At 41.8% G+C, this 27,064-nt stretch overlaps 1 protein-coding gene across 1 annotated transcript in view; it reads right to left on the bottom strand.

The window, feature by feature from the left end:
- The window catches only part of plxna4 (plexin A4), a 452,991-nt gene that overhangs the window by 82,616 nt on the left and 343,311 nt on the right, over nt 1–27,064 (bottom strand). The window contains exon 6 of the mRNA XM_074624835.1: nt 20,285–20,385. Within this exon, the coding sequence (XP_074480936.1) occupies nt 20,285–20,385 (101 nt within the window). The remainder of the gene's footprint in view (nt 1–20,284; nt 20,386–27,064) is intronic.

The following is a 27,064-nucleotide window of genomic DNA, read 5'->3' as shown; positions in this document are numbered from 1 at the left end:
TTTCCTAAGCTGTGAGGGTATGGATGAAGCCATACATTTTACTCATTTAGTGGCTGGCTAGTTAACTAGCTATGTGAAATATAGACAGATTCAGCAATTGCATGGATTATTTCTTTACCTTAAATGTTTTCAAAAACACATTTCGGTAAACTATTTCCGTAACATACAAGAAATATGTTTCCAAATGAGCCGCCGTGTTGGTTCTGGTTTTGAAAGCTGGGAGCAGCAGGCCACGAGGGAAAGCGTTCGTCCAATCAGGTGCCCTGTGTCTAGTGGCAGCTCATCAAGTGTCCAATGCTTGGAAGCAAGGCGATGCGTCACATACATGTGCTATAATACTCGACTCATCTGTGGTCTGATAAACAGTAAATTCACCAGTGCCCCATATCGCTATTGTCCAAGCTACTGTAGCTGTCATATTTCAGAGCGCGGTTTCTATGGGAATGCAGCTGTCGACGCTACGTCAATGCTTTCGTCATACAGTAGTAGACGTGGTTTCATCTAAAGTGGGTTGGAAAAACAACAGACGCGTCCTGCTGTGTGTTCCAATACCCATACTACCATACTAATTGTTATGCCAGAAAGAGATTTAGTATGTCCCAATACATAGTATGTCAAATGCAGTATGCCAAAAATACCGGTCGCATTTTTCTGTGTGCAAGCCAGCATGCTTTTCTGGCTATTCTGACCCACAATCCTCTGCGTAATATATGAGCAAGAGGGTCAAAGTTCAAGGCACAATGTTATGATGAAGTAGTATGTCCCAATTGTATGCATACTGCATGTAACAGTACATACTTTGTAAGGGCAGCTGCAGTATGTACTAAAAGTAAAAAGAAAAAGTATGTAATTTTGGCCCAGTTTCACCTCGGCTCTCTACATGGCCCAGGTTTACGACATCATCTCTGTGTGACACTAACTGCTGTAAATAACAGTGGTGGGAATGAGGAATGGAAGAGTGATGATGCAGGGAAACAGCGCGACAGAAAGAACAAGACGTGCAGTAAAGACTTGTTAATGTCGATCTCACAGCAAATAACCTTTGTAGGTTGGGTTTTTATGTGTGTGTGTGTGTGTGTGAGTCACAATGTGCGATGTTTATGAGAAATAATTACATCGGTGAAAATTTGCAGCCCACAAGTTTTATCATCTGCAAAACGGTTAAAAGCCAACAAGACATAATGAGGCAGTGTGAGTTGATGAGAGCAACAACTAGACCTGGCATATCTGGACTGGGGCCGGTTAATACATTACCATTAGAGAGGGTAGATCACTCTGCTCTAAGAAGTGAACAGGGGGCAATTTGTTTTGCTTGTTATGCAAATGTGCGGCGGACATGGACATTTTTCATTAAAACAGACCCTTCTGCCATCCCATCCCAGATTCTACAACTAAAACAAATGAGTCTGTGTGAAGTGTGAAAACAAGGGATCTCATAATGTAATTTATGTATCAGTATTCTCATATGAACGCAGACGGAGCCCTCTAACCCGACATGTTTGCGATGCCAGTTTTTACTGTACACATTTTACTTTCCCTCACATACTTTACGAGATATAAAAATGTCAGAAATAAAGGAGGTATTGCAAGCCGGTGAATTGCGAGTGTGTGGCCTCTGTTTATCTATGGAGATGTCATATAGCCCTGCAGGGACTGTAAGTTTCATCTCTTTCTCGGGAGTCAGAAGGTCACAGACTTGCTGGGTAGGATGAAACAGCCAACAGGTCGAATTATTAACTTCCACATCCCAGACATGGAGCATGCAGGGACTGTGACTCAGCTGGAAGAGGGAGGCCTTTTTTCTTCTCTCTGCATCTCTCTGCCTCCCTAAGGATTAGACAATGGCACTGCTGCAAAATTCAATTCAATGAGATCACTGCAATGGCGCAGTGCAGAGGGCTACACCGACAAAACACAGGGCATTCCAGTGAAAAGAATGTCTACTTTCTGTCTGCAGCACAATGAAATGCCATCCGCCAGCAACGCTGTTATACAGCGAAGGAAGGAAGATGGATTATTGTGTGGTGTTTTGGTATTTGAGAAGCCTTCAAACTGGACTTCCTGGCTTGTATTTCATCTTCTACCAGCACACTGTAGCAAAGTGACTGAATGTTTGGAATATTTTCACTGCTTTACCTCGCCATTAGACCGCCCTTTCTGATGGGGAACTGAAGCTGTACAGCTGACTATACAGTAAGGATGTATATAGACTGTACATGTAGCAGCGTCATCATGCAGAAACCTAAGTCAGGTCACGTGAGGGGCTTCGGAAAACCTCATTTTGACACTAAAAAATACGTACAATTGACCAAATTTTAATACATAAGGAACACCACTGGGAAGCTACAGACTGATATAAAAACCTCAAAATAGAAAAAATGAAAAAAATAAATGATTGACCCACCCTTTAAAGTGATTCCTTTCCACTTTTATGTTCATTCTGCTGTATACACCAGAAGGAAACTACCGAGATGCCAGTGGGTGACACCAGCTAACAGATATGCGTTTCACTTTAAGAAGTGCTCCTGCATCCTGACTGAATCTCTCACCATGTGTAAGACATGCACACGTATCGATTTGGATTAACTCAAACGTCCACACCACTGTGAAGGGGAATTTATGTAGCCGCTCCGGCTGATTTGGGGCTTCAGCGAGAGGATATTGAAGATAATGCCGTACATGGTTTAGCTGCGTATTATCAGAGCAAAGCGCTGGATAATTGTTTTCAATTACCATCCAGACAGACCTTGAAAGAAAAAAAGATTGCATCGTTTGTACCAATATGAAACAATCCCCGCCCTTTGTAAACATCAAAGAATAGAGCATTTAGAGAAGCCCAGAAATCAAAGCGATTTAGATTTCAAATAACAGTCATAAAAAACCTGACTGGGGCTATCTCTCTTTTTTCTGTGGAGAATTAGATGTCCAACATCTATTCATTTGGTTAGTAAACACCGCTGTTGTGTAGAGCTGTTTGACTGACTGTCAGTGACACATTATGAGAGAGCGAGCTGAAAGGATTAGATTGGCCCTGAATGGAAACTAATCTGCACTCTTGTTTCTCTCCCAGTCTTTGATAAGGTGACACAATTAGAGAGAGAGACTGAGGAGAGGGCAGAGGAGGATTTCTAGCCTCGGCAATCGTTGGTGATGAGGCTGTCACAGGCGTTCGACACTAGACGGTCTTGTGGATAATATATTTCAACGCGCAACATTCATCATTTAGCCATTTTGATGATTTAACTGATTAAAATACAAGACCAAAACATATCCATAATCTCCATTAAAGGGACTGTATGTAAGTTTAGCTGTAAGATAGCTAATGTTTGGTTAGAAATGGAGTCCGCTGACGCCAACAAACAACCAGCCTCCACCACAAACTCTACGGAAACACAAAAAAAAACAAAGCTTTATCTAGCGAAGCCCGTCTTGCAAAACAGGAATGTGACGGACGTCGAAGGAAAATTGGGATCAGCATCGACCGGGCGTTCAATTCATGGAGGGACGTTCGTTTGGTTTTGGGTATCAAAACAAACCTATAGCTGGCAAAATTCCTATTGGACAGGTAAGCATGTTAAATATATAGTGATATTGTGGTTTTAGCTGTCAATCACGTTCAGTCTTGTGTGTGTCACCTCACTGTTTTAACTGATGATCGCTTGTGTCTACGTAGTGTGAGCACATGCGCAAGCAACAGGATACTGACTGTCGTTGACTTAACGGCCACAGACGTCACTGTTAACAAGCAGTTTCTGATTCTTACATATATTCCCTTGAAGTGATGAATACAAACGAAAAGTAACCTTCAACTTAAAATAGGAATTCATAGTTTGGGTTTGAAATGTGCATATGAAACATGACTAGGTAAAAAGAACACGAAGAACAAAGAAGAACTTTGTTCAAATAACTGAAAAACTGAATATCACCTACATTTAAAAAGGAGAAACTTTAGAAAAGAGCTACGAAGTTCAACGCTACAAAATGGCATGGTAACAAAAAGGCAACGAGGACAAGGTATAATTCAAGGCTTGATCCCGTGTGGTTGAAACTAGTCCGGTATCAGCGGGGCGCAGGTTGCAGGGCTCAGGGGAGCGTAGAGGGAGAGAGAAAGAGAGAGAGAGAGAGAGAGAATATACTAAAGAGAGGGTGCAGATGTATCTGGCCATGTGAGACTTCAGGTGTAATGCATATCTAATGTGAGGAATGGAGAAAGGTCAAGCAGGCTGGGAAATGAAAGCTATTAAATTCTCACAAAGCCGAGGTCCAGCCATCCTTGGCTCTATCAAATGCACATGTCACTGGAGGAACGCGTGCACACACACACACACATACAGTATACACAAGCATCAGAAACACAAATATATATATATAAAATCTCATACATGCAAATAAAACTCCCCTGCAGCGAAATTACATGACTTTTTAAAGTATTTGTTGTAAACTACACACCTGGGTTTCTGCCTCTACAGTGCTGTTTGTTGGTAAATCAATGCACAACAAATAGGCACTCTGTAGTCCAACTGAGACCCAATTACCATACTACCCATGCATCACCAGACACTATATGGAATCCTATACATACTAATAGCCCCAGGCTGGGTGTTGCTCTAGAGCAGGAGCTGTGTCACTGAGATTCGGTCAAATCACATACATCTACATTCAGCCTGGCTACATCTCTTACTCCTACAGCTCATGTGACCACCACAGCCACACAACAACACAGCTAAACACACACACACACACACACACACACATAGCAGTCAGTGTGCTATCATTAAGAGAGGTGGCCCCACAGAGCAGAAATCCGCATGGAGGGGCCAGTGGGAGAGTCATTACCTGGCCCACTGGCCATGACCCTGTTACTACCGTTTTTGGACACACACACAAATGAACACACCCACACACACACACACACACACACACGTACAAAATCTGCGTCTCTCATAAGCCCATACCTAAAGACATAGAAATTGCAGAGTGGCTGCCTCCAAGTAGAAATCTCTGAGGCATCCCTCTACGTACTACCAATGCAAGAACACCAGCTGAGCGGAAAATTACACAGTAACACCACCGCTGAGAGTTTACAGGTACAAAGCCATATGGGAAAAAACAATCTCTTAAATATATATATATATATATATAGTAGGGCTGTCAATTGATTAAATATTTAATCGTGATTAATCGCATGGTTGTCCATGATTAATCAATATTAATCACATGTTTTTTATCTGTTCAAAATGTACCTTAAAGGGAAATTTGTCAAGTATTTAATACTTTTATCAACATGGGAGTGGGCAAATATGCTGCTTTTTGCAAATGTATGTATATATTTATTATTGGAAATCAATTACCAACACAAAACAATGACAAATATTGTCCAGAAACCCTCACAGGTACTGCATTTAGCATAAAAAAAGATGCTCAATTCATAACATGGCAAACTCAACAGCAACAGCTGTCAGTGTGTCAGTGTGCTGACTTGACTATGACTTGCCCCAAACTGCATGTGATGATCATAAAGTAGGCATGTCTATAAAGGGGAGACTCGTGGGTACCCATAGAACCCCTTTTCATTCACATATCTTGAGGTTAGAGGTCAAGGGACCCCTTTGAAGCATACATTTGGAAAGTTATTTAGCCTCCCTCTCGACAAGCTAATATGACATGATTGGTACCAGTTGATTCCTTAGGTTTTCCTGAGCCCGGTATAACCTCCAAGATCGATTGTGTCAATGGGTTAAAGAAATTAGTGGCGTTGAAACGATTTTGCGTTAACTTTGACAGCCCTAATATATATATGCTGTATATATATAAAGGCACGGCACGGCACGGGGAGAGCCTTTCGTCAATCAATGTTCTATAAACATTTGAATAAAATGAGGGCTATAAGCATGTATTATTTCCAACAACCTCCATAAATCCTATATTTCTATCCAACGCACACAAACGCATTAGAATAGAGGATGATCGGCAGCATCAATCTGGCCCCGCGGGCAAACAACTAACAGCTGTTTCTCTCTGCCATGAATTTTGGTGCCTCACACTCACACCACGCAATTTTAGCAGCTGTCAAAAGCCGTCCCACCAACTTCCGTCTCACACACACACACAAACACATAAACAATCCCCCTGCAGAGCTATCTAACGGTGGGCTGGTGTGGCAGGCTTATTAGGCTGTTTATCTAGCATATGTGATGCCACTGCTGCCCCTGAAGATGCCATTAAGGCAGAATCTCTATTAAACAACTTTATCTGTCTGGCTCAGAGCTATTTTGGTGTGTGTGTGTGTGTGTGAGGGGTAGGAAGGTTAAACGAGCGCGAAAAACCAGATGTCATTTACAAAATGAGCTTTTATGAATCCTTTGCCTGAATTATTGGATAATTTTGTTTTATTAAATCATTCTTTTTCTGCAAACACAAATTAAACAATTACGGAGCATCTTATTGACACAAAAGAGGGCACTGTCACTACTGAAATGATGCGTTTTAATCATCCAGCTAAGTATAATATTGCTGCTTATTCGCACATCTTAATTACACACAATAACACTTATTTACTTTGAAATAAGTGGGAGTTGTAATATTTCTCATTCTCTGTATTTAAAGATGACAAAATTGATAGCTTAGATGGGATAAGACAGACAAAAGCTAATATTGGAACGTTTCCAATGAGCTCATATATCACTGTCCCATTTATTACCACATCAAAACACAATCTGACCTCATATTCATAAAATAAAAAGCCCAGAAAATTCACGAGGGCATTGCGCTGCATCTACAGATATTTGTGAATTGAAATCCCCTGCTTGATGATGTTTTCACAGCTGCCCCGTGAGGGAGTCAGTGCAGGGCGCTGGAGGGGCTGCTTTTCAATGGAGGAGGTCTCGAGAGTGCACTTGGCTTTTATCTTCCATATATTGTGTTATGATCTTGAATGCGTGCAGCTGCAGACGGCAGCATATGATGCTATTGATCCAGGCAGATCGATATGCAGCCTGTGGGGTTAAGGTGTTTTTATTCACAGCCACGAGGCAGTTTGTTTGTAACTCTGAATTAACTATTCTCATCATTTTCTATGGTAGAGAATAGGGCACTTAGGTCTCTGAAGTATTTATGTATACAGTATGTAAGGCCGGATACTGATGTATATTTTCCTTACCTCATTTGTTTCTTACATGGAACTATAAAAATGACAGAATACATTTAAATTAGCACTAGACGGTGCCTACACTATAGGGGTGGGAATCCCCAGAGGCCCCACAATACGATATTATCACAATACTTAATAAGATATATTGCAATTTATTACCTTTTTTCAACTGCAAATTATGCAGTTTGTCAACATCTGTTTTATCTAATAAGATGCAGTTTTCACTCTGTTCATCTCAGAGTTTTCATTCACATATCTTGAGGTCAGAGGTCAAGGGACCCCATGCCAGTTTTTCCTCGCCAAAATTTAGCAGAACTTTGGAGCGTTATTTAGCCTCCTTCCCGACAAGCTAACATGACATGGTTGGTATCAATCAATTCCTTAGGTTTTCTAGTTTCATATGCTCTTTGATCTTCAGTCTAGCTTTAAGACTGAGCCGGCGGGCAATCAGATTGTTAAAAGGTTAATAGTTTATATAATAAAAGATCAATACTTGATGTCCGATACAATATTGCCAGCCAAAATATCGCGATATTGGGCTGTATCGATTTTTTTCCTCCACCCCTACTACTCTAACTGAAAGAACCCTTAACATAAGGTGCCTTCAAATGGGGTCGTGTTCATGAGAAGAGTCCATATGAACGCCCCCCTCTTGTGGTATTCACAACCTCGTAAGTGGAAAGTTTCTGAAAGCTCAGAGTTCACGATATAGTATGAACACATTGCATACACAAAAAGCTTTTGCAAAAATACATATTTTAAAGTAAACACTATGTTTCATGAACACAACAAAAGTGTTCCTTTGAGTCCTGATAGACACATATAACACACAGATAACCCCACCCTGTGCATGTGGCCGTCTCTCACGAGTATATTTATAACAATGGATACATAATGACATTATATTGTCTTGGCATGCATGCGTAATCTCCGTGAAAATGCAATCTGATTTTAATACTGAACAATCAGCAGGGGATTACTGTAGATATAACATGGCTGTTATATTCCTACTGTGCTGCCGTTGCCATAGCAGCAGCTATGTGATGGGACATGTGAGGTGACCCGCATGAGTACGCTCTTCATCATAGTCAAGATGAACCGTACGTACAGTGTATGCGTTTACCCTCATATCCTCAAGTAGAGTTTAATTTATGCTCTTCACTGGAACATTTCTCATCCCCTCACCCCTCTCATCGCGTGGAATACATCGCCATATATCTTCACTTCCTTTGACTGTCAACGCATCTCTCATTCATCCTCTCTGTCTCATGTCACCACCTGTGTCGGTTCATGCTCTGCCGGAGAAAAGCAAGACACCTTCCCCACCGTGTGTGTGTGTGTGCATGTCCGTTTTCCAGTGCGGTCGGGTGACAATAGGTGACAGTGCGCAATGGCCCGGACTTTAAAGTGGGCGTGCAGCTGTTGTGTATGTGCTTGAGCGTGTGTGTTGGAGCTAGGTAGATTGGTTTGTGTGTGTGTGTGTGTGTGTGTGTGTTTCTTCACACTATGATGGTGACAGTTGAGAGGAAACTGGGAGGTGCAGCGCTCCGTTCCGTCCTGATGCCCCTGTCACTTCTTGGCCTTGTTCCCTTCCCTCAACCTCCCTTAGCATCCAGCAAAGAGGTGGAGGGTGGCGGTAAGGACGGGGGTGAAACCAGTCACCCATACTCAGGGGATGGCCACCCTCCCCTGGGCACAGGCTTCAGAGCAGGTGCCCTGGATGCAAAGGATCTCAAGATCAATGAAACAACTTTGAATACATTTAACTTTTGAGAGTTGCCCAGAGAGTTTTAGCACAGTTTGATACCAAATCTAGTTCCTCCACTTGATAATATCAGGCTGAGCAGTATATTATGATAGTTGCAACTAATTTTGAGTAGTCTTAAGTTGTGATACAGGGGCTCTAAAATCTTGAACGTCAGTAATAATTTGGAGAGCAAGGTCTTTTGCTCTGCAAAATAAATCAGCATGTGGAGCTGGAATTTGATCGTCAATCTTCTGATCTGTGAATCAGAGGAGATTTAAAGTGTAGAACTTCCAGAGGGGATACACGTGTGCGGCCTACTACTTGTCAGACAAATCCTGTCATTGGGAATCTATTAGTGACTGGATCAGTGGGAAACCCCCATGTCTGAAAGGTGAAGCCAGTGCGGAAGTGCCTTGAACATGCATTCTTTCTAACAGCCAGCAGGGGGCGACTCCTCTGGTTGCAAAAAGACATCTGATCGTATAGAAGTCTAGGAGAAAATTAGCTTACTTATCACTTGATTTATTACCTCAGTAAACATTGTAAACATGAGTTTATGGTCTCAATCGCTAGTTTCAAGTCTTCTTCAATACAGCATGATGTTCATTTAGTAAATTATGGTCCCATTTAGAGTCAAATAGACCATAAAGCAGGGGATGCTTTAGGGCGTGGCTACGTTGTGACTGACAGGTCGTTACCACGGCGTTGTCCGGTCTGGGAGTTGTCCATGTTTTCGTCTTACAACTTCAACACTTTCACAGTGTGTTTTCAGTTCATGAAAGTTAATTGTAACATTTTGGTCACATAAAAATGTCTCATTGGTGACTGGTGTCACTTCTGGTTGCAAAATACCAAGATGGCAACTGCAAAAATGCCAAACTCAAGGCTTCAAAACGGTTGTCCATATAAACAAATGGGTGATGTCACTGTGACTACGTCCACTTCTTATATACAGCCTAGTGACTCGATACGCTGATATACTGTATATACAGTTTATCAAGATACTGATATTATAGATCAAGTTATGAATGATAACACAATCAAAATGTGTTCTCAGTCCTCTAATGTTTCTTCATTGACCAGAAAGCTTCTGTAATTATCTTCTGTTTATATTTTCTTGTCCTCAAAAAGAGTGGATAACTCTTTACTTTTTCCTTATTCATGCGTCTTGACTCAGACACGAGAGTGAAGAACTCTTGCCTTTTCCAAAAGGCAATTATTTTTATCATAAGTTTGTCCATCACAAATAAGTTAGCCTTTAGATATTATTTCAGATATTTGTAGCTTTTCTCACTGCCGGTCTTTTCAGCAAAAATCTCATTTTAATCATAGGTGACATTTCCATTCAGCTTGGCCTCCGGTATAAGCTCACAGCCAATGTGGCTGGCCGGATGCTAGATCTGACTCAAATTAGGGGACAAACTTTATTTTGGTGTAAACAACCCCTGTCTATGCCAACAATATGTTTCCCAGCACTTACGGCTATCTCCAGGGGAAGCCTAGTGGTCGCCACAACCAAACACGAGTCCCTGGTAGCATGCTAATTGCGCCACTGCAGTTTAATTAGCATTATAGTGGCATACCACATGAGCTCACTGAGGTAACGGATGACTGTGAACACAGCGACAGGTAGCAGCGGTGCAGAATTAATGTGTGTGTGAGAGAGAGAGGAGAGAAAACATTCAATGGATCTGCCAATTAGCTTTTCCCTCCGAAAAGGTTATTCGTTTGACAGCACCAACGATGTCTTGGGAAAACAAAGGATTAAGAAGACAAGAAGCTTTGTGGCATGACTTGCAAGTTTTACCAGCTATTTTGTGTGTTTACTTATGACTTCTTGAACATTTGTGTGTCATCCTAATAAGCTTGTACATGTGTCTGACCGACGTTCATCAAGACACGATTGTGTGACTCCGAAATGCAACTTCATTATCGATTTATCTTCCCTCTTCATTTTGTGTGTATACTCCAAAGTTAAATGTAAGAATCAGGCTTGTGAAATGTGACTCTACAGGCTATCAGCAGGATTCAAACTCATAACATTTTTCAGAAGTGCAGTGGTTGTCTGAGTCCACTGATTCTCCTCTCTCTATCAAAGTTTACCTCTCGAAGTTTACTACTGATTGTATAGAGAGACCTTCTCTAATGAACTAGGAGAAGGCATTTGCTTGTGGCCAGTGGCACAGACGGCTTTACAGTCCCCATTCCACTTCAGGAAGGATCGATGTTTATGAGTGTTTGGAGGAGGAGAGGAAAGGAGGTAGAGGGAGTAGGAGAGTGATGCTGTTTATTGGCAAACACGCCTCTGAAGCATAGACTGTATATAAGAAGTGGAAGTAGTCACCATGATGTCACCCATTGGTTTGGGGACTGCTGTTTTCAAGCCTCGAGTTCGATGTTTTGGCCGTCACCATCTTGGTATTTGGCTGGCTCCATTCTGGTTTTTGGCCGTCGCTATCTTGTTTTTTTGCAACCAGAAGTGACACGAGAGGGTGGAGCTACAACCGAACGCTGAATAAGATGTTTTCAGGCGACCATAATGTTACAATTAGCTGTCATGAACTGAAAACACACTGTGAAAGGGTTAAAGTTATAAGAAGAAAACCCAGACAACGCCTTGGTAGCGACCTGTCAATCACAAGGTAGCCATGCCCTAAAAAGCATCCCGTTTTATGGTCTATTTGACTCTAAATGGGACCATAATTTACTAAATGAACATCATGCTGTATTGAAGAAGACTTGAACGATTGAGACCATAAACTCATGTTTACAATGTTTACTGAGGTAATAAATCAAGTGAGAAGTAGGGTCATTTTCTCTCGCCCCCTGCTGGCTGTTAGAAAGAATGCAAGTTTAAGGCACTTCCACATTGGCTTCACTTTTCAGACCCAGAGGTTACCCCCTGCTTGAAATACACAACAAACTGGGACCTGACACATACAGATCACATTTGTGCACATCCATGCACAAGCAAAAATGTGTATGAAACTGATGATATATCAACAAATATACGCAGACTGTGAGTGGATTCATGGAAGCACAGATACACATAAATATGATAAGCCTGCTGGAGATGGAGTGTGATTTGAATGATCGTGAAGAAAGGAAGAGCGTAGGAGGGAAAAAAAGAAAATGAGTAAGTTAGAAAAAGTGAGAAAGAGAAAATGATTTCAGCCCTCCGTGATTATTACCCCTATCGCAGCCAAAAGCAGAGATTGAGATATGTCAAACCAATTATTAATGTGAAGATATTGCAACATTAGCACCACTTGTTCCCCAAATTGACACCGATATCACAGAGTAATGTGAGATATTCTCAACATCCATGCCAAATAAGATGACATTCCTTTTGACAATGCTACTTCTCCAAATATGGTTTCCAATCTGTCTGGCTGTCACGCACGACGGGCGCGTTGACAGCTTAGTTAACCATTTACATAACTGACAGCTGACAGAGCGGCATTAGGGGAGGTAACATATCCATAATGTAGCTGTAACGTTTACGGCACATTGGCTCATTGCAGAAGTGCCCCTTCCTCACTTGGTGGGGTTGAAGTGTGGATGGAAACCACACAGGAAAAGGAATTTGCAACATCAGACTAGTGTCATACTGTCAACAAACAAAAACAGTAATAGACAAAATGCCAGGGTTTTGCTGAATGGAACCCGTATTCGCAAAATTAGTCAAGTTTTTTCAATCATAGAGAAGTGACTTAAAAGTGGCATTAGCATAATGTTATGTGACTGATTTACAAATACTACTCCTACTAGGCCTTGTCATATATCCAGCTTGTCCTCAGGGCGTTGAGTCTTTGTCACGGCCATAAGCCACACAAAGCACCCCTTAGCGCCGGTATGAAACGCACCAAGCGTTCCATTAACTACAGTGTAAACCCATCCGCGGCAACAGTTAACGCTCCGAGAAAGTGCGCCGGGTGACGTAGTTTAAAGAGCGTAAAGACACACACCGGGTGGGCGGGCGTTAGAGGTGGTTGATGGGTCCTACAAATACGAGGCGTTTAATCCAGGAAACCGCTGTTTGTCCCGTGCATCGCGTTAAAATCGTGTTTGTTCGTGTCCTCTGTTCACAACGTTCAGTGTCATTTTCAGTCTACAAACGTAGTAGTTTCAATCCCAGTCATGTAGTTTTTTCCTAAACCTAACTATAGTGGTTTTGTTGACTAATCCTAAAGTGACACCGAGGGTAACTATAATGGTTTTGATGCCGAAAATAAAGGGACGCCAAGGGGTGTGACAAAGCTGTTGATTTATCCCACAATAGGATAGTATGATGGGATAAGCAGAATACAATTGTTTTATCCATACATTTTGTTTAATTACTTGGGTGTAGAATAAATAATGCATATGCATAACATAATGCATGTATTTATGTTTGCTACTGTACATACGCCTACACTATGCTTCTTACATACTCCCTTAACTGTGGGTGCTATGTGTTGTAAGTTGTTGTCGCACTTGTGCACATGTAGAAACAGGCTATTTTGTGAACACGCATGCCAACGACACCATCAACAAACATGACTACGCGCATAGTATACGGCATTTACTGCATCACTTCTTCGCATATGTTTTCTTGACAAAACAAAGTTTGGAGAGCTACTCATTGGGGATTCCTCCTGGTGAAAGATCTAGTAGTGTGTGACCCCCTGTCGTCGGTCAGTCATGTTAAGTATAAAAACCACAACGACGTCAAAACTTCCAATTACAGGATAGCGAGCTGCGTAGTGTGAACAGTACAGCGATCTGACGACTTTGAAAGTCGTGTAGCGTGAACTTGGCTTTACAGGTAATTGTCTGTAAGCGTCCTCTATAGTAGACTCTCACGGAGACATCCAATGTCAGTGGTGAAAGAGCTGATAGAAGGGGAGTGATGAAATAGGTGGGGGAGCGGGGATTTGAGTGAAAACTTTCCTTTCACCTGCCGAGCTAGACGGGCATTAGCATAAGTCGTGCATCTCAGCAGAAGGGAGCGCGAGTTTGATGGACCAAGACAGTTTGGTTGACAGGTGAGGCTTCAGCTTTACTTGAATAGTGGCAGGGCTAACTGCAGGGGGGGGGGGATCTGACGCAGAGTCTCCTGGTGGGCTAGAAGAATATATAAAGGGGGCATATAGGATATACAGTTGATGGGATGAATAAGGCGTATGTCTATGAATGAAGACATTTGCCTTTCTAAATGAATAGTCAGTGTTTGTCAAGGACAATGACTGCTATCAGAGACACACACACACACATACACAGCAGCACTACCCACTCCTGTTGATTTCCTCCCCTGTACTATTGATTGCCTTTCTCCTCTTCCCCTGGTGTTCTCTCTAACAGCTCCTCTCACCGATCTATAGAGTAAATAAAGGCAATGCTGATAGGGAGAGAGAGAGAGACTGTGTGTTTGTGTGAGTGTGAGAGAGAGAGAGAGAGAGAGAGAGTGCTCGCAATTGTGTTTGCTCTCAGACCAGTGAGGTGATTTCAAGGCTGATTGGGAACAACAAACTATCTGGAAGAACACTTTGAAGATGAACTGCATGCTATCCTTCCACTCAACACCCTCTCCTTCCAGCACACAGTAAGTGTGGGAGAGCGAGTGTGAATTCGAAGAGTTCCTTGTGTTTTGGCCCTTTTTGTTTTGCTATATGTTATTAAAGATGTATTGTCTAAGTCTTTGGTTTGCAGTGAGTGTACTCGGCAGGGTGCCTGTTTTCACATTTTTTACTCTTTGTAGAAATACCTTTAACCTTGGCCAGGCCGGGGAAAAAGCTTTTCCACCAGATAGCATTGAACTGAATATGAACTAAAGTATACTCCATTATGATTTGCGACCCATTTCTCTTCCACAGCACTGCAGAGTGACCCTGTGGGCTTCCGGCATTAAAAAAATGCTGTCATTTACTTACGGACGCTCATTCATTGGTTTTCCCTTTGGCTACATTCTGGGATATCAGGTTAATCAATTCAAGCCTCGACTGAGCAAGACTCGTGGTCAATCACAGAACCGGAGGCAAAGCGTGAAAGGATTGTGTGCGCTGGTGGTTTATTAAGCATTACTGTTGTGAAAATACAAACGTTCAGAATGCACTCATCGTACGAGTGAATAGCGGGGTCTTGGAAGTTGTACAATCCTTGTTGCTTAGCTGTTATTCAACTACTCCCACTTTAAGAGGCTCTCATGTCCATAAAATGAGTACAAATTTGAATGTCTAGCATATCAGCCTACGAGTAGTGAGTAATTAACACAAAAGTGATATTTTTGAGTGATCTTCTCGGTTCAGTGATATTTTATTTGAGTCACTTCTTGGAGCAATATAAAAAATTTTTTTTATCCTGCCAAGATACTCAAGTGGAGGTGAGAAGAGACGAATATTGCTGTCCTCTGAATATCAAATAGTTCAGCTCGCACTGGCTGCGTTGCATTTGTTATGCCTGGAGAGAAGGACTTTGGGTCACATATGTGTGTGTGCCTGTTTGTGTGTATGCGTGTGTCAGACCTACTCGCCAAGGACAGACTTAATGCATTGTAAATTCACAGTCACCCTATCTACCTCACAAGAGAGCACTTCCTTTCCTCAACTTCCTTTATCCTTCAGCACATTTAAAGTCCCCATGAAACGGAAGTTAGAGCTTCTCTAACTGCTGTACTGTGACGTATCTCTCAGTGAAACAGAATATTTGAGTAGTGTATAGTTACAAGAGTGATTTAAATCAAATCATTCGCATTTTATTGGGCCGCTAAAAAGTGGGCGGGCTTAGAGTTTTTGTTCGATACATAGCTAAGAGCTACAGAGCAGAGGACTGTTGGCTCCACACACACACACACACCTCCCTCACCTGTTGTTAGATCAGGCAGAGGACGAGGGAGAGATGAAAGGGAAACCAGCTATGTGGTAACGGTACTACAGCGCCGACAGTACATGTAGATGAATGGCACCTGGAGCCCCCCCGCTTACCCGCTGGAAAAACTCCACTGGTCGTTTTGTGTCGTCATCCGGCGGACGTTCATTGCATGTACTGCCGCGCTGCAGTCGGTTGAAAATTTGTAAAGTTCCCCTTGAAGGAATTAGACCTCAGCCAAATTGTTTTGGAAATGAAAACAGCATTTTTTGCCCCGTGATATCCAAAAACACATCTCTTCCTGTTTCTCTCCATATTGTTCTGTTAGCTACTTCGATCGAAGAACGTATATTGATTCAATCCACAAATGATTGGCTAGCTATTCGCCCAAAGTCTCATTTGACTGGATGAATGTCATCAAACATTGATGACAGATTTTGATGTAAAAATACTCTGATTCTGTTTTTTTTTACATAAATTATATTTGGCATATAACAAGAGGTAAATTAACAATTAACACAGGCACACAAGATTAAAAAAGGGAAAATGTATTTTTCATTTCATGGGGACTGTAATTGTAAACTGCAACACTTTTACCAGTATTGTGACCAGTATTCTGAATGTTTGACACTAATAGACGATTGATTCCAGAGACTACAAATATGATAAAAGTAGAGATTGATGACAAAAAGGAAATCTAAAAATACTTTCTGGACAATGTACTGAAGCTGTATTCTTTTGTATTTTTGGCCATGTGTCTGTGTGGACCTTGTTCTCGTTGGATGTTTGCAGGATGTACTCTACCAGGCTGTGAGTGAGGCCTGTTAATGGTCTTGCACCACTACTGACTTCCCATGACTGTCATTAAATAAAGGGGGTATAGGGATGGAATGGAGAGACGTATATACACAGTATATCTGAGCCATTTACTTGGGGACCATAAAAGCATCAATTTCAAAGCCCTGTTATCTCAGCGTGTGTTTTTATTGGTCTCCAGACGGCTAATTATTTTATAATCATCCTCAAGAGACCAAACAAAACTGACCTGTAGGGAAGAAGTGACATGTTTACGCAGAATACTGTATGTGTGTGTGTGTGTGTGTATATATGTATCTACACATATATTTGCATGTGTGTGTGTGTGTGACTTGCAACAACCAGTGCACATCCAGCATTCATTAAAGGACCAGTGTGTAACATATAGGAGGATTAATTGGCAGAAATGGAATATAATATTAAGAAGTACGTTTTCTTTAGCGTATTATCACCTAAAATTACGATTCATTGTGTTTCCGTTAGCTTAGAATGAGTTGTTTATATCTGTATAGGGAGCTGGTCCTCTTCACGGAGCCAGCCGCCATGTTTCTACAGTAGCCCAGAATGGACAAACCAAACACTGGCTCTAGATAGGGACATTCACGTTTTCACGCCAACCAGTGGTTTATAAAATGTCATAAAATGGTGAAAAATGGTGATCAGTGTTTCCCAAAGCCCAAGATGACGTCCTCAAATGTCTTGTTTTGTCCACAACTCAAAGATATTCAGTTTATTGTCATAGAGAAGTAAAGAAACCAGAAGATATTCACATTTAAGAGGCTGGAATCGGATAATTTTGACTTGTTTTTTTCTTAAAAAAATGACTCAAACCGATTAATCAATTATCAAAAAAGGTTAAATAGCCAAAAATGTAATGTAAATATAAGTAAATGGAGCTAACAAACAAATATGGTACGCAGGTGCCAAAGATTAACAGCGGTTAATATAACAGAGACTGACAGAGCAGGTAAACAGGAGTGATTATAGCAGGAGCATAGAGTCCTGTCTGCCCTGTGGCAGAGGAGGCGCTCAGGGGGGCTTCAGTTACATCAAGACCTCACAGGCTGGGGGATAAAGAGCGATGAGGAGGGGGGGACTTTGGGAAAGGTAAACCTGTGGTCGATCGATCACACTGGGTTGTGCATTTTACGTTTGTCCGTCTGTGTGCTAGAAGGGTGAAAGAGACACACTCACAACCTCACACACACATACACAAAACACACCTGTGATCTCCCTTTCTGCCCTTGTGATGGTCAAACACCTCGACACCTGAGATCGACTAAAGCGTCATTTTGGTAATTTTCTCTCTCTCTCTCTCTCTCTCTCTCTCTGGGCACTATTCTCGTTTTCGGCGTCTAATTCTCCAGCAAGAAAGGTGTCTGTGTCCTCCGTTGTGTGTATATGTGAGCGAAGAGAGGAGGTGAGCTGAGGTGAGCCGATTCTATCAGTGTGACAGGCCAATCTGTGGCCACCCATTTGCTCTGACTGGGAGGATGTCCAGGTTGGTAATGGGTTTGCACACACACACAGAAACAAGCACACACACTCAAGATTTGATTTAAATTGCAAACACATTCCAAGTGGCAAATATGTGCACGGTGGCTGCTCACTGATGGCTCTTAATTTGTTGTTTACATTGATCCTGACAAATTGTCTTTAAATGAAATGATCTGCTAGAATACACTCTATGGTAGATTAATGTTTGGTTAAGTGTTTAGAGAAGGGGTTCAATACAAGAAATTGTGAAAAATCTTGACTGAAGCATTACGCATTCACGCATGACTGCGTGTGTGACTCTGCCTCTCTCTCACCTCTGGTTGGTGACCCATAACCCATCAGAGTGTGTCCTCTGTCTGCTAATGCACTTTCTACCCTGGAGACCTCAAGCACATTCATCCTCCGCTTCTCCCTCCTCCACTCTGCTGCACACAAACTTACTCTTTTTCACCCTTTTTAAGTCAATTTATCACATTTCTCGCCCCTCTTTCACAGCTCCTCTCTCTAAGACGTTTGCATCCAGGATGACCAGCCTGATAATCTCTATTTTCTTTTTGTCTTTCTCAGAATTTACTAGGGTTTTTTAAATGCCAGAATCAATATATTTGCTTCATTTGAGTCTATACAGAGGTAGAAGGAAGTTACCGCTTTTATGCTATAGGCAAAGTCATGTGACGTCATATCCGTTCTGTATCCGTCACTCAAAACAAACAGTAGCCGGCCGGCCGTGGCGAGCAAAAACTGGCAGATACGACAGAGCAGAAAACAGCGAAGGGTGTGCATGGATACAACCTGCACCATCACATCACATGTTAAATCTAAAGTTTCGAAATAAGGTGTTAACAAAGGGAACTGTATATACAAAATACATATATGGAAATTAGATTAATGAATTATATTCACCAGTAGTTTAAAACATTAAATGTACCATATAAATCTAAAAGAAAATACCATTAACTTGTGAGGGAAATGTCTTTATTCTTTGATTTTTGGGTTGCTGAAAAAAAAAAAAATTAATAATGCCTGACAATGACTTTAGGACATCTCTGACTACATACTTGCTGAAAATCAAACATTTTTACAGTAGTAATCTAGATATTTTCCGAAGTAAAAGTCCCTTAAAGAGTATGATTCAACTTTTTCCCATGGTCTAGTGTTAAAAAAGCTAACAAAAATCACAATATGGAATCGCAATACTTAAAAACGCAATACATATCGAATCGGCACCCTAGTATGATGATAGTATCAAATCGGGATATAGGTATATCGTCCCAGCCCTAGAATTTACTAGTCTATTCTCTACCTCTCTCAATCTATCTGTCGCTCTTCTACTCTGTCCAGTTTCCTTCCTTTCTGGGTTTCGGTGAGTATGCTCCCCTTCACACTAACACCGATTCTCTGCCCTCGCCATGTCTCCTCAGTGCCAGCAGGGATGAAGGTGCTAAATGTACTCGGCCTCACACACACACACACACACACACACTCATACACACACTCTACCCAAGGGCTAGCACCAACACAAGAAACCAATTTTCAATTTACAGTGGAGTGGGAAATCTCCCTGCCCCCAGCAACCACTATCTCCAACTCCAATCTTAAGGGAGGAGGTTTTGACAGCAGCTGTGTGAATCGGTGTGTGTGTGTGTGCATGTGTGAGAGAGAGAGAGAGAGAATGACAAGCTTAAAGGTAAAGCAAAATAAATGCAGATCTCATTCAACAGTTTCCAGTTCAGTTACAATAACAGAAGCTATCACTCTCCTCGTGTCAACCCCTGAAGTTTGAAACGGTGCCCATTAGAAGCCTGGCAGTGCCCCACCAGTGTCTGTGCTCTCACCAGGCTCTGGTTTCAGGGCTGGTAAACAATGCCAGTGGGTAGGTTTGGTAATGGATCTAAGGGGGCCGCTGGCACGAGGCCGAGCCCCAGGAAAGCAATCTGAGACTTGGCCTGGGTTGGCTGGAGGAGTCCCTGAATGCTCGAGGGCTGCGAGGGATGGAGTGCTGGGCACGGGCCCAGGCGTCATGGAGGTAGGGGAGGCTAACAACCCAAACACAGCAGCACCCCCCAGACTGTCTGGGTAGTATGTTTGAGGCTCTGTGGATGAATGGGGTAGTGGGAAAATAGCGTTTGTGTGCCTGAAGAATGAAGAAAACCACAGATGTACGGGAGTTTCTATAGGTGTGTGTGTGTGTGTGTGTGTACATCTATGCCAGCTCTCGTAGTACTCACATGTTGTGCAGGACACACCAGCCACAGTGGGGGTCTCCAGACCCGAGACATTTACCGCAGGTTGAGTACTGACCGCAGGCCTCCACCGGCACCCTCGACAGCTGCAGAGAAACATAAAATGAGAGAGTCATTCACAATTTACATTTTTGTATTGATGAACAAAGTGAAGACAAGCTATGTGTGTTTGAGAGAGAGAGAGTAAGAGAAAAAGGATGAACCTATGATGATGAATAAATGGATTAAGGGCATCAAAACACTATTTTCAATTACTTGCCAACTTACAAAACCCTCCTCTGGTTAGACAAGCATAATGAATTTCTATTCCATGTATGCCAGTAATGGCTTACAGGTGACACAAAACCTCAAAAAAAAAGAGTGGATATAAAAGTGTACAGGGAGTATGAATCATGGGATAATCCATTTTTTGTGCTTCCTTAAGCATCTACTAAAAATAGAGCAGAGTACTTCAGACAACCTCTACAGAATAGACATGAACTTGTTGCAATCAGGGGGAAAGAAATCAATAAAAAATCATACAAAAAACACAAAAAATCGATAAACGGACGTCAAGTAACGATCTTTTATTATATAAACTATTAACCTCTAAACAATCCGAAGGCCGCTATTCTGCCTTTCAGAGGTTGAAGCGAGCTCAGTCTTCAAGCTAGAGTGAAGAGACTGGTGTCAAATGAAACTAGAAAAACCTAACCAATTGATTGGTACCAACCATGTCATGTAGCTTGTCGGGAAGAACACTAAGTAACGAAAGTTTGGCGAGGAAAAAGTGGTAATCTTGATAATATTGTATAGAGGGGCCTTTGCTGATTCCCACCCATAGATACTGTATGGTCAAAGTACGTGAACAGTGATAGAAACACATATCTGCATTATTGTTTGCATCCTGAATGACTCAGACTAAACCCACATTATTACCATTACCAAGCAGCAAATTGTCTATTAGTGATGGCAGAATCCAAATGCTCCTCTATTTTGTAATTACAAAATCTAACCATCTAAAGCCAAATACACATTAACAGCAAAAACAAACTAACAAACTAATATGTAAAGTGAGAATATAAAGTATTTGTACAAGCACTAATTTTCATTAAAATGCAACTACTTGACAGCTCCCCATCATTCCCCACTGGCTCCATATGGAGAGCTGGGCCACTTGGGAGAGCAGTCCATCTATTGTGATATATAGCCCTGCCAATTCAGACTGGCGTTGACTGGCACTGATTGGCATGGGCCTTGAGTGGCCGGGCGCAAGGGGCAAAGCTGAGGCAGAGCTCAGCCGTCCCCTCCTCTAGTCACCATGGTAACGGCATGGCACTTTTGATTAATGAGCCGTCATTGGCGGATGACCGCTGTCACTCACGCTGCTCACCGATGACAGCCAGGGAAAGAGAGACGACATCATCAACGCGGGACTGGTATTGGGTTATTAGGAGGGTAAAGCTGTGTGTGTTTGTTTGTGTTTGTGTGCCTGCACACTAACTGGGATTTATCTCTCATCTATTTATCCCCCTTTGACCATACAGTTGCTTCTCATGGAATTGGACAAAAGTAAAAATAACCGTACTTTTGTAGTATAAATAAATATATATTTATATACATGCAGTACTTTAGGGCAGAGGTCCGAACATGCAATCAACATCTGTGCAGCTTGCTGAGGAAAAACACTATGGTGGTGATGATGGGCATTGATCATAGACTGTATAGAAGAAGTGGACGTAGTCACCGTGACGCCACCCATTGGTTTGTGGACTGCTGTTTTGAAGCCTTCAGTTCGGCATTTTGGCCGTCGCCATCTTGTTTTTTTGCAACCACAGTGACACAAGAGGGTGGAGCTAAGTACAACCGAACGCTGAATAAGACATTTTTAGGTGACCAAAAATTCATTTCATGAACTGAAAACACACTGTTAAAGGGTTAAAGTTGTAAGACAAAAACACAGACAACGCCGTGGTAGCGACCTGTCAATCACAATGTAGCCATGCCCTAAAGCATTCCCTGCTTTATGGTCTATTTGACTCTAAATGGGAGCATAATTTACTAAATGAACATCATGCTGTATTGAAGAAGACTTGAAACTAGCGATTGAGACCATAAACTTGTGTTTACAATGTTTACTGAGGTAATAAATCAAGTGATAAGTAGGCTCATTTTCTCATAGACTTCTATACAATCAGACTTCTTTTTGCAACCAGAGGAGTCGCCCCCTGCTGGATATTAGAAAGAATGCAGATGTAAGGCACTTCCGCATTGGCTTCACTTCTCAGACCCAGAGGTTGGCACTGATGTCATCTAGATAATTTTCAAATCACAGTGCACCACCTCCAATACGGTGCTGAGGATCAAATTCTTTTGGATTTTCATACCTCCTCCGGATATAAGCGATGCAATTATACACCTCTCCGCAGCACATTTTACTGACTAAATTCCATATTTTAAGGGTATGAAAAGGACCATAATTAAACCATCCAATGTAGGGCATGACTGAATGTAGCAAGAGATCAGAAAAATGCGTAGTGGAATCTCTTCAGCGCACACAGCCCGCCACCGACGGCAGTTCTCTCTGTTGGACTATCACACTGCACATCTCTGCCTGACAGCCTCTCTCTCTCTCTCTCTCTCTCTCAAATAAAAACACACACTCAATACTACAATCGTGCACACGCTCGCGATGGAAGTTATATTTCAACATGTGTGCACACAGATGCATGTGAACCACAAAGACACATACTATCACTGAAGTCAGACACTGATGCGACGCACCACTACATCATTCTCTCTCACTCTCTCTCTCGCTCTCTACATTTATGTCTCTTCTCTGTATCTCTACTATAAATAGCATACTCAGGCAGACATGTGCACACACACACACATTCACACACAGCTGAATGAATTCAGAGGGGGCGTATCTCCTTGTCAAAGTCAAGAGGAATCCTGCATGCTAGTACAGATTAAAAACAATGTGTGTTAAGCGCGTGTGTGCTTTGGGGGAAGAAAGAAAAAGAAATGGCTGGTATGTTTTGCCCTCCCTACTGTGTAGAGGCGTATTTGCATTAGGTAGATAAAGGGAATGAGTTTGAGATGGAATCGGAGAGATAGTGTGTGCGTGTGTGTGCATCGAACTCAACACTGATCCTCGTTGCATCTCGCCTGGTAGATTCCCTTCCTGTCACTCTCCACCAAGCCTCCTCCTAAGATCAGCCCACTGCCGGCTAAATAACCCGGTAGTCGCTGAAGAGAGAGGCCATTGTGTTAGCCTATAGATGGGATTTCAGCTGCCAAAGCCTTATCATGAGAGTGTATGAAACAACAATCTCACAGTGTGTGTTTCGCGTTTATGTAATCTACGTCGCCATGTCACCGCATCGAGTGGTTTGTCACCTCGTGATCTGCCATAAAAGCTAAGCACCCACACAGAACTGTAGCAAACAATGCCGCCATATCTGAACGCTTTATAATTTAACACTTCATCGGTGGCAGATACGCCAACACACACAACCACACACACACACCGCCCACAAAAACACACGGATTTAGACTTTTGTAGAATGGAAGAGGGGACCTCCTGATGCCTATCGAGGCCTCAGATGCCTGCATCTGGGGGGGAAATGGTTTTCTCAACAGATAAAACACACACACACACACACACACACACACACACACACACAAAGACAAACAGAGAGCCCGGCAGAAGCGATGGGTGCCAATGTGAATCCTCCGTTCCAGAGCGCGGATCCTGATATCATTCATTTTCCCTCTGTCTGTCTGTCTTTCTCTGTCACTCAGACGCTCTGAGGTGTGTTAGATCATACATTCATCATCTCTCCAAAGCCTCTATCTGGCGCACACACACACACACACACACACACACACTCAAACAGGCAACACTTTTGTCCCCTCTTTTATAAAAAAAAAATGAGGGATTTGGTGGCTAAACGACCCAATGCGCCCCTTGTCTCTCTCATCTCGATATCACATTCATTTCATGCAATCTTCTTCGCGGGCTTTGCCCAGAGAGGCAAACCATTACGGCTCACTGTCTCCTCACTATGGCTGGGCTATCATATCAGCGGGGATAAATACAAAGGACGGGGTGCGTGGCATTTATAATTCCCTCCTGTTTCAGGTGAGCAAATGACAGCCATTACACCCTGCACTCTCCCTCCTTTTCACAACAGGGAGAGATGGAAGCCGCTGAATATAATCGCGCTTTAAAAAAAAAAAAAAAAAAAGAGGCCAAGATCACAGAAGTACTTGATGCCTTAATGTGTGGGGAGAGATGAAGACGTACTTGATCATTTACTGTGGGGGCATAATGGCCTCAAATTAAATATATATATATAATGTACAGCGAGCCGGTCATTGTTGTGAAATAAACCCAGACAAGAACATTTACTCAAGTACTGTACTCAAGTACAATTTTGAGGTACTTTCCATTTTCTGCTATTTAATACTCCACCACATCTCTGAAGTAAATATTACAATATATACACTTATACAATAATACATTTATTTGATGACTTTAGTTTAGCTTTCTAGATTCAATTATACAAAATATAATCAACTGCTAAATTATGATATCCTTATATCAATATGACTTTATTGATCATTTGGGGGAAAATCACAAGCTACCCAGCAGTATATAAAGTATAGGGCTGTCAAAGTTAAATCGATAATAACACAAATTTGTTTTAACGGCACTAATTTCTTTAACGCATTAACGCAACTTGCAATTTTTAGGTTGTAGCGGGCTCAGTTTTAAAGCTAGAGTGAAGATACTGGTATCATATGAAACTAGAAAAACCTAAAGAATCCATTGGTACCAACCATGTCATACTATCTTGTCGACAACGAGCTTAAATAATGCTCCGCTTTGCGCTGGGGTCCTTGAAGGGGTTTATTTCACAACAATGACCCGTTAGCTGTACATTATCCCACTTATTACACGGCTACGTACTTAAGAAATCAAATATTTGACACAAAAATGGTCCGCCAGAGTCCGACATCAGAACGGCGCCCAAAGCAACGGTCTGTTATACATAACAACGGTCTGTTACACATAGCAACGGTCTGTTATACACAGCAACGGTCTGTTATGCATAGCAACGGTCTGTTATACATAGCGACATTCTGTTATGTATAGCGACAGTCTATTATACATAGCAACAGTCTGTTACGCATAGCAACGGTCTGTTATGCATAGCAACGGTTTGTTATGCATAGCAGCGGTCTGTTATAAAGAAATAACACACTGTAGAACGCCGTGATTGACCAATTAGAATCAAGTATTCAACAAAGCCGTGTAATAAGTGAGTGTATTGTATCTGTGGAAGATGGGTGTCAAAGGGAGAGAGGAGGAAGAAGCTTATTCATCATTACACTGAGGAGATGATAAAGTTAGACTTTGTTTTTCTTTCCTCTCTCCTTCTTTTCTCTCCCCTCCTCCTTACATAACGCCAGCGGCCTTCGAGTCGACCTGCAGTGGGAAAGTGATCATTTAATAAATCTGCAGAGACTTTTATTATTAACTAATTCCTCTGCCTCATCTCTATTCCTCTCTTTATCCTACTCTTTTCCTGCCCCCTCCTCTTGTAATTAAACAGGGATTCCACCTGCAGCCAAACTCCAGCACTCCGAATGAACAGAGAGAGAGGAATTAAAGTGATAGCCCGATCCTTCCTTACAGCCTGTAGGGCACACTGAACTTCTCTTATCTTTTTCTCTTCTCCCCCTCAGGCTAGCTTCGTCTTTTTCTCCTTCCCTGGTGTGACTTTGTTCATTAGTTGGGCACAATGCTGGCGGTGCATCATTACTATTGGCCTATTGGTAGCAGAAACTAATAAAAGATTTGGTTAAATGGGTGTAATGTCATGTTATTTGGTCATTTTTAATAACGCGTTGTAAGTTAGCAATGTTGTGTGCATGCAGTGGTGGAAAGTACATTTACTCAAGTACTGTACTTAAGTACGATCTTGAGGTTCTTTACTTGAGCAGTTCCATTTTCAAAAGGGGTCCATTGACCTCTGACCTCATGATATGTGAATGAAAATGGGTTCTATGGGTACCTTTTACAGACATGCTCACTTTATGATAATCACATGCAGTTTGGGGCAAATCATAGTTAAGTCAGCACACTGACACACTGACAGCTGTTGTTGCCTGTTGGGCTTAAGTTTGCCATGTTATGATTTCAGCATATTTTTTACGCTAAATGCAGTACCTCTGAGGGATTCTGGACAATATTTGTCATTGTTTTGTGTTGTTAATTGACTTCCAATAATAAATATATACATACATTTGCATAAAGCAAACATATTTGCCCACTCCCATGTTAATAAGAGTATTAAATACTTGACAAATTCCCCTTTAAGGTACATTTTGAACAGATAAAAAATGTGCGATTAATAGTGATTAACTATTTTAAATCGATTGACAGCCCTAGAAGTAAGATTTATAAAATCTATATAAATAAAAATGAGCTCCACCTTTACCAGCCGTAACATTAAAGTGATGAACACATTAATCTATGACTAATTATTATCCAATAATATAACATATGATTCGGAAATGAGCCATTCTGCATAATGAGTACTTTTACTTTTGGTACTTTAAATATATTTTGATGCTAGTACTTTTATACTTTTACTTAAGTAAGATTTTGAAAGCAGGACTTTTACTTATGACAGAGTATTTCTACACTGTGGCATTAGTACTTTCACTTAAGTAGAATATCAGAGCACTTCTTCCACCACTGTGTGCATGTGT

This window comes from Sebastes fasciatus, chromosome 23, assembly GCF_043250625.1.
Source record: "Sebastes fasciatus isolate fSebFas1 chromosome 23, fSebFas1.pri, whole genome shotgun sequence".
Classification (NCBI taxonomy): domain Eukaryota; kingdom Metazoa; phylum Chordata; class Actinopteri; order Perciformes; family Sebastidae; genus Sebastes; species Sebastes fasciatus.
The sequence above is the reverse complement of the archived record's forward strand: the minus strand, read 5'-3'. Positions and strand labels throughout refer to the sequence as shown.